This window comes from Tachyglossus aculeatus, chromosome 17 (genome assembly GCF_015852505.1).
Source record: "Tachyglossus aculeatus isolate mTacAcu1 chromosome 17, mTacAcu1.pri, whole genome shotgun sequence".
NCBI lineage: Eukaryota > Metazoa > Chordata > Mammalia > Monotremata > Tachyglossidae > Tachyglossus > Tachyglossus aculeatus.
The window spans coordinates 10,168,356-10,181,908 of NC_052082.1; the positions used below are offsets into that span (position 1 = coordinate 10,168,356).

Below are 13,553 nucleotides of genomic sequence, written 5' to 3' on the forward strand. Positions count from 1 at the left end.
ATGCCCATGATGGAGAAGTTCACCAATGGGTGGATGTGTAGCTGAAAAGGATCATAGGGGAGCAGGAAACCTTTGCCTCCTCAATTGCAATGCATCACACTGGTCCATTTGTCACAGTTGTCCCCCAGTTTTCAGCTGCGATACCGTATCCTCTGTGGCTTTGTTTAAGCGAGTCCTTAAAACGTTCCTTCTGGAGCCCTTGATTTCGGTTGCCTAATTTCAAAGAACGAATGGGGTCTAATTAACCCACCCAGGGCGGCTAAGTTGAGGTGAGCATAGTTTCAAGGTGGGGAGACAGACTTCATTTTCACTGTTCGGGATTCCGTCCCGCCGTCTGAGGTCCCGTAAGCGACGCTGACGGAATCGCTCAAGGAGCCGACTGTGAGCCCACTGTTGGGTAGGCACTGTCTCTATATGTTGCCAATTTGTACTTCCCAAGCGCTTAGTACAGTGCTCTGCACATAGTAAGCGCTCAATAAATGCGATTGATGATGATGATGATGGTGAGCTTGGGTCTGGCGGTGGGAGAGAAGGCCTGCAGCTTGATCTGAAACCTGTCTCCACACCTCCCCCAAAACCCAAATAAAAGCCTGATGAACATAAAAGCATTGAGAAGGGTGGTAGCTAGCTCAAGATAGCTGATGTATTTTCTGACATTAGCCTCCCTGCTTCTCTGTTGCAACACAAGAAGGACCCTACAGAATTGTTTTAGCTTTACCCCAAAGGACCTGCATACGAATTTGCACAGGACACTCGGCACAATCTTAAAAACTCTCAATTTCCCAAGCCTCTTGGCCTCCAGGAACAACAGGCTCGCCAAACCTTGGGAAGAGGGCTGGGGTTTGACCACCTTTTATTTCTTCCGCAACATTTCGGGAAACTAGTTTTATCAACCTGTTTCCTTTGGGTTCCCAGAGGCCAGAATTGACCCAGGGACCGGACTCATTCCGCTCCCAGAGACTGAACCGCTATCCTTCAGCCTCCAAGCTCGGCCACAAGGCCTAAGGGGACGGTCACTCATTCGCTCCATCGTATTTATTGAGCGCTTACTGTGTGCAGGACTCCGTCTTGCTACATCCCTGTTTCGTGGCAGCCTCCTGAAGTGAACTCCACCAAAAACTAGGCCTGAAAAGAGTGACCTGGCTGCCCTTCAGTCTATCGATCGATCAGTTGTATTGACTGAGTGCTTACAGTGTGCAGAGGACTGTAGTTGGAATTCAAAGATGGTGTTGCTAACGAGACAAGATGGGGCTGGAAAAACCAGCAGGTGGCCGACCATAATAAAAATAACAATAATAATAATGATGGTATTTGCTACGCACTTACCATGTGCCAATCACTGTTCTAAGCGCTGGGGTAGATACGGGGTAATCAGGTTGTCCCTCATGGGGCTCACAATTTTGACCATCCCTTCCCAATACCATGTGTGGAAAGATTATTCTTTCATTCATTCATTCAATCGTATTTATTGAGCGCTTACTGTGTGCAGAGCACTGTACTAAGCACTTGGGAAGTCCAAGTTGGCAACATACAGAATCGGTCCCTACCCAACAGCGGGCTCACAGTCTAGAAGGGGGAGACAGACAAAAAAACCAAATAAATAGAATAAATTGAACGCTTACTGTGTGCAGAGCACTGCACTAAGCGCTTGGGAAGTCCAAATTGGCAACCAACAGAGACGGTCCCTACCCAACAGCGGGCTCACAGTCTAGAAGGGGGAGACAGACAAAAAAACCAAATAAATAGAATAAATTGAACGCTTACTGTGTGCAGAGCACTGCACTAAGCGCTTGGGAAGTCCAAATTGGCAACCAACAGAGACGGTCCCTACCCAACAGCGGGCTCACAGTCTAGAAGGGGGAAACAGACGACAAAACAAAATAAAATAAATAGAATAACAGCCTCTGCTGCACTGTTCTGTTACCCACAGAACCCAGCGCCGTTCTCATTTCTTCTCCTTGACATCACACTCTCCCAGGACGTTCTGCTCCAACAGATTCGTCTCTCCAGTTCCAACCGCTGCCCACCTGGCTGACCTTTCTTCTGCTCTTCACATTGGCATCATTGAGGTGGGCTTCACTGGGTCTCTAAAATGCTTCATCTCGAATACCTTTCCACCACGTGGCCCCCTTTTCAGCTCCTGCAGAGCGGCTGTTTGGGAAGCCATAATCATTGCTTCGATGCTCCAGAACAGTTTCTAGGTCTCGTCAAGGCCCCAAGGCTTACTAATAATGATAACAATCTGGGTATCTGTTAAGTGCTTACTATGTGCCATGCACTGTTCTAAGCGCTGGGCTAGATTCAAGTCAATCAGGTTGGACACAGTCCCTGTCCCACCTGGGGCTCCCCCTCTTAATCCTCATTTTATAAATGAGGTAACTGAGGCCCAGAGAAATGAAGTGACTTGCCCAAGGTCATACAGCAGACAAATGGCAGAGCCAGGATCAGAACCAAGGTCCTTCTGACTCTCAAGCCAGTGCTCTAAACCGCTCTGCTTCTCCATGCCTCATAATAATAATAATAATAATAATAATAATAATAATAATAATAATAATAAGAAGAAGAAGAAATGTCAGCTGTGTGACTTTGGGCAAGTCACTTCACTTCTCTGTGTCTCAGTTGCCTCATCTGTAAAATGGGGATTAAGACTGTGAGCCCCTCGTGGGACAACCTGACCACCCTGTAACTTCCTCAGCACTTAGAATAGTGCTTTGCACATAGTAAGCGCTTAATAAATGCCATCATATATACATATAGGCAATAGGCACCTCACATTAATGATTATTATTATTCATTCATTCATTCAATTGTATTTATTGAGCGCTTACTGTGTGCAGAGCACTGGACTAAGCACTTGGGAAGTCCAAGTTGGCAACATATAGAGACGGTCCCTACCCAACAGGGGGCTCACAGTCTAGAAGGGGGAGGCAGACAACAAAACAAAACATATTAACAAAATAAAATAAATAGAATAGTAATAATAATAATATATATATATAATGGTATCTACTAAGCACTTACTAGATGCCGGGCTCTGGGCCCTGAGGTGGATACAAGCAAATCAGGTTGGACACAGTCCCTGTCCCATATGGGTCTTACAGTCTCAATCCACATTTTACAGAGGAGGGAACTGAGGCACAGAGAAGTAAAGTGGCTTGCCCAAGGTCAAGTTCAACGAAGGCCCAGATACCCTAGCCCAGTGGGCCCAGGCATCAGAGGTGGCTTTTTCTGCAGAGGACCAAGGGCAAAAATGAGCTTCCTCAGTGGGCCAGGAGGGTGAGAGACCATTTTGGGTTTTGGGGTGGAGGGGGTTTGGGGGCTGGACCCAGTGAGAGGCTGATTTTGGTTCCTGGAGGGTCAAGAGGGCAAGGGGCACAGAGCAGCAGACTGCACAAAAATGGGGGATTTCCTTCCTTCATTAATTTACGGAACAAGAATTCAAGGCAAAGTCCAGCGGGCTCTGTCTTTGACCCCACCCCTCTTCCCGGTGAAACAGGAAGAACGGGGGCAGTACTGGGGGGCACAGCGGAAAGGGCAGTGGGTACCACGGTAGGTAAAATAAGAATAATAATAATAATGATGGCATTTATTAAGCGCTTACTATGTGCAAAGCACTGTACTAAGTGCTGGGGAGGCTACAAGGTGATCAGGTTGTCCAACGGGGGCTCACAGTCTTAATCCCCATTTTACAGATGAGGTAACTGAGGCCCAGAGAAGTGATGTGAAAGAAACAGCTCCACGGGGGCCATCTTTACCTCAGATCTTCTCTCCTCACAGAGACCACCCTCCCACACGCTGATCAACTCTCACCAATAGGCACCTCACATTAATGATTATTATTATTCATTCATTCCTTCAATTGTATTTATTGAGTGCTTACTGTGTGCAGAGCACTGGACTAAGCACTTGGGAAGTCCAAGTTGGCAACATAGAGAGACGGTCCCTACCCAACAGGGGGCTCACAGTCTAGAAGGGGGAGACAGACAACAAAACAAAACATATTAACAAAATAAAATAAATAGAATAGTAATAATAATAATAATGGCATTTATTAAGCGCTTACTATGTGCAAGCACTGTTCTAAGCGCTGGGGGAGATACAAGGTGATCAGATTGTCCCACGGGGGGCTCAAAATCTTCATCCCCATTTTACAGATGAGGGAACTGAGGCCCAGAGAAATTAAGTGACTTGCCCAAAGTCACACAGCTGACAAGTGGTGGAGCCGGGATTTGAACCCATGACCTCTGACTCCAAAGCCCGGGCTCCTTCTATTGAGCCACGCTGCTTCTCTTGTAAATATGTACAAGTAAAATAAATAGAGTAATAAATATGTATTATTATTGCCTTAACTACATGTTTATGCCAAAGACTGGGTGAGATTTAGAGAAGCAGCGTGGCTCAGTGGAAAGAGCCCGGGCTTTGGAGTCAGAGGTCATGGGTTCAAATCCAGGCTCTGCCAATTGTCAGCTGTGTGACTTTGGGCAAGTCACTTCACTTCTCTGTGCCTCAGTTACCTCATCTGTAAAATGGGGATTAAGACTGTGAGCCCCCGGGGGGCCAACCTGATCGCCTTGTAACTTCCCCGGCGCTTAGAACAGTGCTTTGCACATAGTAAGCGCTTAATAAATGCCATTATTATTATTATTATTATTATTTAGCAAAGCAGGGTTGCTTACTGGCTAGAGCACGGGCCCAGGAATCGGAAGAACCTGGGTTCTAATCCCGGTTCCACCGCTTGTCCACCGCGGGCAAGTCACCTCGCTTCTCTGGGCCTCACTTCCTTCAACTGTAAAATGGGGATCAAGACTGTGAGCCCCACGTGGGACAGGGACAGTGTCCAACCCAAATTACTTCTATCCACCACAGCGCATAGTAGAGTGTCTATACCACAAATATATATTATTATTATTAATTATTATTAGTCACGGGACTGCAAACTGAAGCTCAGCCATCAGGGAGCCCACCGCTCCAGCCAAATTCCCTGGCCTAAACAAAGCCTCAGAAAATAGAATTGAAGCGTGGCGGGGCGGGGAGGGGGAAAGAATCGCATGGACTCATGGAAACACTGAAGCTGATAAATGCCAGAGCCACAGCCACTGGCCTGCTGCCGAGGCCGGGCCTCTCTCTGGTGGGGTGGGAGGGAGGAGGCGACCCATGGGAAGGCCGGGAGAGAAATTCAGGACTTATCCCCTGGGCCTAAAGTCCCGCTCAGGGAGACACCCCGTTGGGGAACGTGCGCGGACTACCTGGATTACAAATCCGTAATTTATCTCTTATGGCCCTAATGTACTCATTTCTATTAATGTCTGTCTCCCCCTTCTAGACTGTGAGCCCACTGTTGGGTAGGGACTGTCTCTATATGTTGCCAACTTGATTGATTGATTGATTGTCTCCCCTTCTAGACTGTAAACTCCTTGTGGGCAGGGGAATGTGTCTAATTCTCCTGTTCCTACCCCAGCGCTTAGAACAGTGCTTGGCACATAGTAAGCGCTTAACAAATACCATCATCATTATTATCATTATTATTGACACGTGTCCTAGAACTTAGTATAGTACTTGACATAGAGAAAGCATTTAACATTTAGAGAAGCATTTAGAGAAGCAGTGTGGCTCAGTGGAAAGAGCCATTCATTCATTCATTCATTCAGTCGTATTTATTGACTGAATACTGTGTGCAGAGCACTGTGCTAAGCGCTTGGGAAGTACAAGTTGGCAACATATAGAGACGGTCCCTACCCAACAGTGGGCTCACAGTCTAGAAGGGGGAGACAGACAACAAGACAAAACATATTAGAGAAGCAGTGTGGCTCAGTGGAAAGAGCCCGGGCTTTGGAGTCAGAGGTCATGGGTTCAAATCCCAGCTCCACCAACTGTCAGCTGTGTGACTTTGGGCAAGTCACTTAACTTCTCTGTGCCTCAGTTCCCTCATCTGTAAAATGGGGATTAAGACTGTGAGCCCTCCGTGGGACAACCTGATCACCTTGTAACCTCCCCAGTGCTTAGAACAGTGCTTTGTACATAGTAAGCGCTTAACAAATGCCATCATTATTATTATTATTATTATTATTATTATTGTTATTATTATTATTATTATTATTATTATTCCTGACGACCTTTGGGAAGGCCCTTCTGCCCGCTTCAGTTTTCTTGTTTCTAAATGAAGCAGCATGGCTTAGCGAAAAGAGCCCGGACTTGGGAGTCAAAGGTCATGGGTTCTAATCCTACCTCAGCCACTTATCACCTGTGTGACTCGGGGCAAGTCACTTAACGTATCTGAGCCTCAGTTACTCATCTGCAAAACGGGGATGAAGACCGTGAAGATTGTTATTATTATTATTTAACAAATTCCATCATCATCATTTACTGAGCACTTATTGGGTCTGGAGCACCGTACTAAATGTTTGGGAGAGCACAATAGAGGTAGCAGATACAATCCCCGCACTCAAAGAACTTACTCCAAGTGCTTAGTACAGAGAATGCAGGAAGAATTCAATAAATACCATGGATTGACTGATTGATCCCTGTAAGGAAAGTGAGAAGGAAACTGCTGCACCTGCTAAACCACTCACATGCCGGCACCGAGCACCTCTATCTGGGGGGCATTTCTAGTGCAAACCCTTGCCCGGCTGGGGGTGGCATCAGATGGCATCGTATCCCGGGAGGGTCCTGGGTATCGAGAAGGGAGTTAGGAGCCGTTCTGTCCGTGTTTAGCGCTAGACTCTGAACTCTGCCGGATCATTCCCAGGAACCACAGGCGAGTCTGCAGGGCCAGAGGGTCACTAGCTGTCAGTTTCCCAAAATTGCCTCCTTTCCCAAATTCCCAAAAGGATGAGGATGGAGGAGGGATTGGGGCCATCTCCCGCAGGTTTTATTTGTACATATTTATTCTATTTATTTTATTTTGTTAATATGTTTTGTCTTGTTGTCTGTCTCCCCCTTCTAGACTGTGAGCCCACTGTTGGGTAGGGACCATCTCTATATGTTGCCAACTTGTACTTCCCAAGCGCTTAGTCCAGTGCTCTGCACACAGTAAGCACTCAATAAATACGATTGAATGAATGAATGAATGAATACACACACACACACGCACTCACAAATGCTCTCCCACACTAACTCGCATGCCCTTGCCAGAGTTATTTCTCTTTTGCGCTTGGCACATAGTAAGCGCTTAACAAATACCGTAATTATTATTATTTTTCGGTCAGCAAAACCCCTGTCACCCATCAAGTGACAGCCACAACTTAAAAGAAGCAGCGCGGCTCAGTGGAAATAACCCGGGCTTTGGAGTCAGAGGTCACGGGTTCTAATCCCGGCTCTGCCACATGTCTGCTGTGTGACTTTGGGCAAGTCACTTCACTTCTCTGGGCCTCCGTTCCCTCATCTGGAAAATGGGGATGAAGACTGTGAGCCCCTCGTGGGACAACCTGATCACCTTGTATCCCCCCCCAGCGCTTAGAACAGTGCTTTGCACATAGTAAGCGCTGAACAAATGCCATCATTATTATTATTATGAATCCTCCCCCATTGTCATAAAAACTGGACACCCCCCCCCCCATACCCCACGCCCACCCCAAAGTATCCACAAAGCAGCCAGACCTTCAAGGCCTCACCAAGCCCACAATCCCATCGCCGCTGCCCCCCAGCCCCAGAAACAAGAGGTGATCCTCCTACTGGGAATGGCCTCCCTTTCCGAAGACCCGGCTACCCTGCACCTTCTTTTCCGGTGGGGTGGTCCTTGCCCTTGTCCATCCAGAGAGATGGGCCCTGTCCCCGCTTATCGGAAGGGATGATCCCTGACTTCCCTCACCTGGAGGGGTGGTCCCTGTGCCTGCTCACCCAGAGGGGCAGTTCCTTGTCCCCACTTATCCGAAGAAATGGTCCCTGACCTCCCTCCCCCAGCAGGGTGGTCTCTGTGCCCGCTCACCCAGCAGGGAGGTCTCTGACCTCGCTGACCTGACGAGATGCCCTCTTCTAGACTGCGAGCCCACTGTTGGGTAGGGACCGTCTCTATATGTTGCCAACTTGGACTTCCCAAGCGCTTAGTACAGGGCTCTGCACACAATAAGTGCTCAATAAATACGATCAATTGATTGATCCAGTGAACTCATCTGTAAAATGGGGATGAAGACTGCGAGCCCCCCGTGGGACAACCTGATCAACTTGTAACCTCCCCAGCTCTTAGAACAGTACTTTGCACATAGTAAGCGCTTAACAAATACCCTCCTCATCATCATCATCACGTTGTAACCTCCCTAGCGCTTAGAACAGTGCTTTGCACATAGTAAGCACTTAATAAATGCTATTATTATTATTATTATTATTATTATCCACCAAGCTAGCTCTCTTCCTCCCTTTAAAGCCTTACTGAGAGCTCACCTCCTCCAAGAGGCCTTCCCACACTTAGCTCCCTTTTTCCTCTCCTCCTCCCCGTCCCCCCCCACCCTACCTCCTTCCCCTCCCCAAAGCACTTGTATATATATTTGTACGGATTTATTACTGTATTTTACTTGTACATATTTACCATTCTATTTATTTTGTTAATGATGTGCATATAGCTTTAATTCTATTTGTTCTGACGACTTTGACACCTGTCTACGTGTTTGGTTTTGTCGTCTGTCTCCCCCTTCTAGACTGTGAGCCCGTTGTTGGGTAGGGACCGTCTCTCTATGTTGCCAACTTGGACTTCCCAAGCGCTTAGTCCAGCGCTCTGCACACAGTAAGTGCTCAATAAACACGATTGAATGAATGAATGAATCTGCCAAGCTAGCTGTCTTCCTCCCTTCAAAGCCCTACTGAGAGCTCACCTCCTCCAAGAGGCCTTCCCACACTGAGCCCCCTTTTTCCTCTCCTCCTCCCCATCCCCCCCGCCCTACCTCCTTCCCCTCCCCACAGCACTTGTATATATATTTGTACAGATCTATTACTCTATTTATTTTACTTGCACATATTTACCATTCTATTTATTTTGTTAATGATGTGCATACAGCTTTAATTCTATTTGTTCCGACGACTTTGACCCCTGTCTCCGTGTTTTGTTTTGTCGTCTGTCTCCCCCTTCTAGCCTGTGAGCCCGCTGTTGGGTAGGGACCGTCTATGTTGCCAACTTGGACTTCCCAAGCGCTTAGTACAGTGCTCTGCACACAGTAAGCGCTCAATAAATACGACTGAATGAAATATGATTGAATGAATGAGATGGTCCCTGCGCTCGCTGTGCCAGCTCTCCCAGGGGGAGGGTCCCTGCCGTTGCTCACCTGAAGCTGTGGTCCCCGCCCTGGGGGTCTCTGACCTTGCTCCCCCCTGGCAGGGTGGTCCCTGACCTCTGACCCTGCAGCCCCACAAAGAGCCGACCCCTACCCCCCCTCCACCCCCCCTTTTCGGCAGCCTGCCCCAGCAGGTGTTCCTCTGGTGTGCTGCCAGTATACCTCCATCATCATCATCAATCGTATTTATTGAGCGCTTACTGTGTGCAGAGCACTGTACTAAGCGCTTGGGAAGTACAAGTTGGCAACATAAAGAGACAGTCCCTACCCAACAGTGGGCTCACAGTCTAAAAGTGTGCCACCCTTATGCCTCCGAATTAATCATCATGGCATTTGTTAAGCGCTCACTAGGTGCCAGGCACTGTAGAGAAGCGGCGTGGCTCAGTGGAAAGATCACGGGCTTTGGAGTTAGAGGTCATGGGTTCGAATCCCGGCTCCGCCACATGTCTGCTGTGTCACCTTGGGTAAGTCACTTAACTTCTCTGAGCCTCAGTTCCCTCATCTGTAAAATGGGGATTAAGACTGTGAGCCCCACGTGGGACAACCTGATCACTTTGTACCCCCCCCCCAGCGCTCAGAACAGTGCTTTGCACATAGTAAGCGCTTAACAAATGCCAACATTATTATGATTACTAAGCGCTGCGGTGGATACAAGCAAAGCGGATTGGACACAATCCCTGTCCCACGTGGGGCTCACGGTCTCAATTCCCATTTTACAGGTGAAGTAGCTGAGGCCCTGGGATGGGAAGTGAGTTACCCAGCAGACAAGTGGCAGAGCTGGGATTCGAAGCCATGAGCTTCTGACTCCCGGGTCCGGACTGTAACCTCTGGCCAAACTGCTTCCCCCCCCCAACCAACCCCCCCACCCTGTGAGCGGTGTCCCCCTGGTACAGGCAGTGTCCCCCTGGCCTCCCGGGGGCCCCCAGGACGTACCCCCCGGCGGCCCGGCGGCCGGACTCCCGGCTCCCCCGGCCTGCTGCCCCCGGCCCGACCCGCCTGGCCCCCTGCCCCGGGCTGCGGGCCCTCGGGCCGGGCCGGGCACCCTCCCTCCTCACCCTCCCTCCTCACCCTCACCCTCCCTCCTCACCCTCCCTCTCACCCTCCTCCCTCCCCCTCCTCCCTCCCTCCCACGGCGGGCATCACTCACCCAGGGCAAGGGCCAGGAGCATCGGCAGCGGGCCGGGGCTGGGGGCCGGGACGGCTGGGTCCATGCCCTCCAACCTGCGGGGCTGGAGGGCCCGGGCACAGCCCTCCCCCTCCTCCTCCTCCTCCTCCCTCTCCTCCTCCTCTGCCTCTTCTTCTCTTCCTTCTGCTCTTCCTCCTCCTGGCCCTCTCCTCCTCCTCCTCCTCCTCCTCCTCCTCCTCCTCCTCCTCTTTCTCCTCCTTTCTCCTCCTCCTCCTCTGCCTCTTCTGCTCTTTCTTGTGTTCTTTCTCCTCTTAGCCCTCTCCTCTTCCTTTCTTCTCCTCCTCCTCTTTCTCCTCCTCCTCCTCCTCTACCTCTTCTCTTCCTCCTCCTCCTTTCTCCTCCTCTTCCTCCTCTTCCTCCACCTTTTCTCTTCCTTTTGCTCTTCCTCTCCTAGCCCCCCTCCTCCTCCTCTGCCTCTTCTCCTCCTCCTCTGCCTTTTCTCCTCCTCCTTTCCCCTCCTCCTCCTCCTCCTCTCTCCTCCTCCTCCTTCTCCTCCTCCTCCTCTTCTCTTCCTTTTGCTCCTTCTCCTAACACACTCCTCCTCCTCCTCCTCTTTCTTCTCCTCCCCTCCCCTTCCCCTTCTTCCTCCTCCCTTCTTCTCCCTCTGCCCTCCCTCCTCCTCCCCCTCCTCCCTCTTCTCCTTCTCTCCCCCCTCCCTTCTTCTCCCTCTTCCCTTCTTCTCTCTCTGCCCTTGTCCTTCCCTCCTCCCTCCCTTTTTCTCCCTCCTCTGTCCTTCCTCCCCCTCCCTCCTCCCTCTCCTCCTCCCCTGTCCTTCCTCCCCCTCCCTCCTCCCTCTCCTCCTCCCCTGCTCTTCTGCCCCTGATCCCTCTCGGTGTCCCTCCTACTGCTGTCCCGGGGGGCGGAGGGAACAAAAAGTCCGGGCACAAAATGAAAGGACAGAGAGGCTTGGGCAGAAGTGCCCGGGCCGGGGGCGGGCACCGGGAGGACGAAGCCACAGCCCTCCTCCCTCCTCCCTCCTCCTCCTCCTCTTCCTCCTCCTCCTGCTCCCCGCCCTCCGGCCGGAGGTGGCAACTCAGGCAGAGGGACCGAAGAGCCGCCCTCTGACCCACTCCCTGCTTCCCTCCTTCCTTCCCCTGCCCTCCCTGCCCCATTCCCTCCCTCCCTCCTCCCTCCTCCTCCCTCCTCCTCCCCTTGCCCTACTTCTTCCTTGTTTCTTCCCTCCCCCTCCCCTCTCCCTCCTTGCCCCATCCTTCCCTCATTCCCTGTCCCCCTCCCTCCCTCCCTCCTCCCCCCTTGCCCTACTCCTTCCCTCCTTCCTTCCCTGCCCCACGCCCTTTTCATTCATTCATTCATTCAATCGGATTTATTGAGCGCTTACTGTGTGCAGAGCACTGTACTAAGCGCTTGGGAAGTACAAGTTGGCAACATATAGAGACGGTCCCTACCCAACAATGGCCCTGCCTTCCCTGCCCCATTTCCTTCCTGCCCCCTCTCCCCTTCCTTCCTTCCCTCCTCCCTTCCCCCTTCCCTTTTAATAATAATAATATAATAATAATGATGGCATTTATTAAGCGCTTACTATGTGCAAAGCACTGTTCTAAGCGCTGGGGAGGTTACAAGGTGATCAGGTTGTCTCACGGTCTTCATCCCCATTTTACAGATGAGGGAACTGAGGCCCAGAGAAGTGAAGTGATTTGCCCTGTCGCACTCCCTCCTCCTCCTCCTTGCCCTACTCCTTCCCTGTTTCCTTCCCTGCCCCACGCCCTTCTTTCCCCTATCCTCCCTGACCCATTCCTTCCCTCCCTCCCTCCCCTCTCCCTCCTTGCCCCACTCCTTCTCTCCCTCCTTCCTTCCCTCCTTCCTCCCAGTCTTCCCTGCTCCACTCCCCCTTTTCCCCCCTTTCCCCTTCCCTCCTTCCCTCCCTCCCTTCCTCACTCTCTCTCTCCCACTCCTTCCCTGCCCCACTCCCTCCCTTCACCATGCGGACAGAGCCCAGGCCTGAGAGTCAGAAAGTCCTGGGCTCTACTCCGGGCTCTGCCACTTGTCTGCTGTGTGACCTTGGGTCGGTCATTTCACCTCTCTGGGCCTCAGTTACCTCTTCTGTAAAATGGGGATTGAGGCTGTGAGACCCACAGGGACTATGTCCAACCTGATTTGCTTGCTTCTACCCCCCAGTGCATAGTACAGTGCCTTCTAGACTGTGAGCCCACTGTTGAGTAGGGACCGTCTCTATATGTTGCCAACTTGGACTTCCCAAGTGCTTAGTACAGTGTTCTGCACACAGTAAGCGCTCAATAAATATGATTAATTGATTGATTGATTCTCTGGGCCTCAGTTACCTCTTCTGTAAAATGGGGATTGAGGCTGTGAGACCCACAGGGACTATGTCCAACCTGATTTGCTTGCATCTACCCCCCAGCGCATAGTACAGTGCCTTCTAGACTGTGAGCCCACTGTTGAGTAGGGACCGTCTCTATATGTCGCCAACTTGGACTTCCCAAGCGCTTAGTACAGTGCTCTGCACACAGTAAGCGCTCAATAAATACGATTGATTAATTGTTTGATTCTCTGGGCCCCAGTTACCTCTTCTGTAAAACGGGGATTGAGGCTGTGACACCAACAGGGACTATGTCCAACCTGATTTGCTTGCATCTACCCCCAGCTCATAGTACAGTGCCTTCTGGACTGTGAGCCCATTGTTGGGTAGGGACCATCTCTATATGTTGCCAACTTGGACTTCTCAAGCACTTAGTACAGTGCTCTGCACATGGTAAGTGCTCAATAAATATGATTGAATGAATGAATGAATGAATGGCACATAGTAAGTGCTTAACAAATACCATAAGTATTATTATTATTATTATTATGAGTTTACTTTCCACTCCTGGGCAGGGGCTGGGAGGGGACACGCTGATGTCAACTCTGGCCCAGAAAGACCAGTGCCAGCCATTCTCAGAAGGGCCAGTTCTCCTTCCACACTGAGCCTCCCAACACAGCACCCCCCCAACACTCTCCCTGGGCTGGTCCAAGTAACCCACCCATTCCCTCGGGCCCAAAGGGGCGGCCCTCCCTGGAGTGGACAGATGTTCTAAAATCCCTGGGCCACCTCCTAACTCTGGCTTACAATAATAATAATAATTTGAGGT

The 13,553-nt window shown here is 50.5% G+C and overlaps 1 protein-coding gene across 1 annotated transcript in view; it reads right to left on the minus strand.

Moving 5' to 3' along the window:
* Nucleotides 1-10,477, minus strand: part of BTC (betacellulin) — a 47,629-nt gene extending 37,152 nt beyond the window's left edge. The window contains exon 1 of the mRNA XM_038759622.1: nt 10,408-10,477. Coding sequence (XP_038615550.1) covers nt 10,408-10,471 — 64 coding nt within the window. The 5' untranslated portion in view covers nt 10,472-10,477. The remainder of the gene's footprint in view (nt 1-10,407) is intronic.
* Between the last annotated feature and the right edge of the window lie 3,076 nt (nt 10,478-13,553).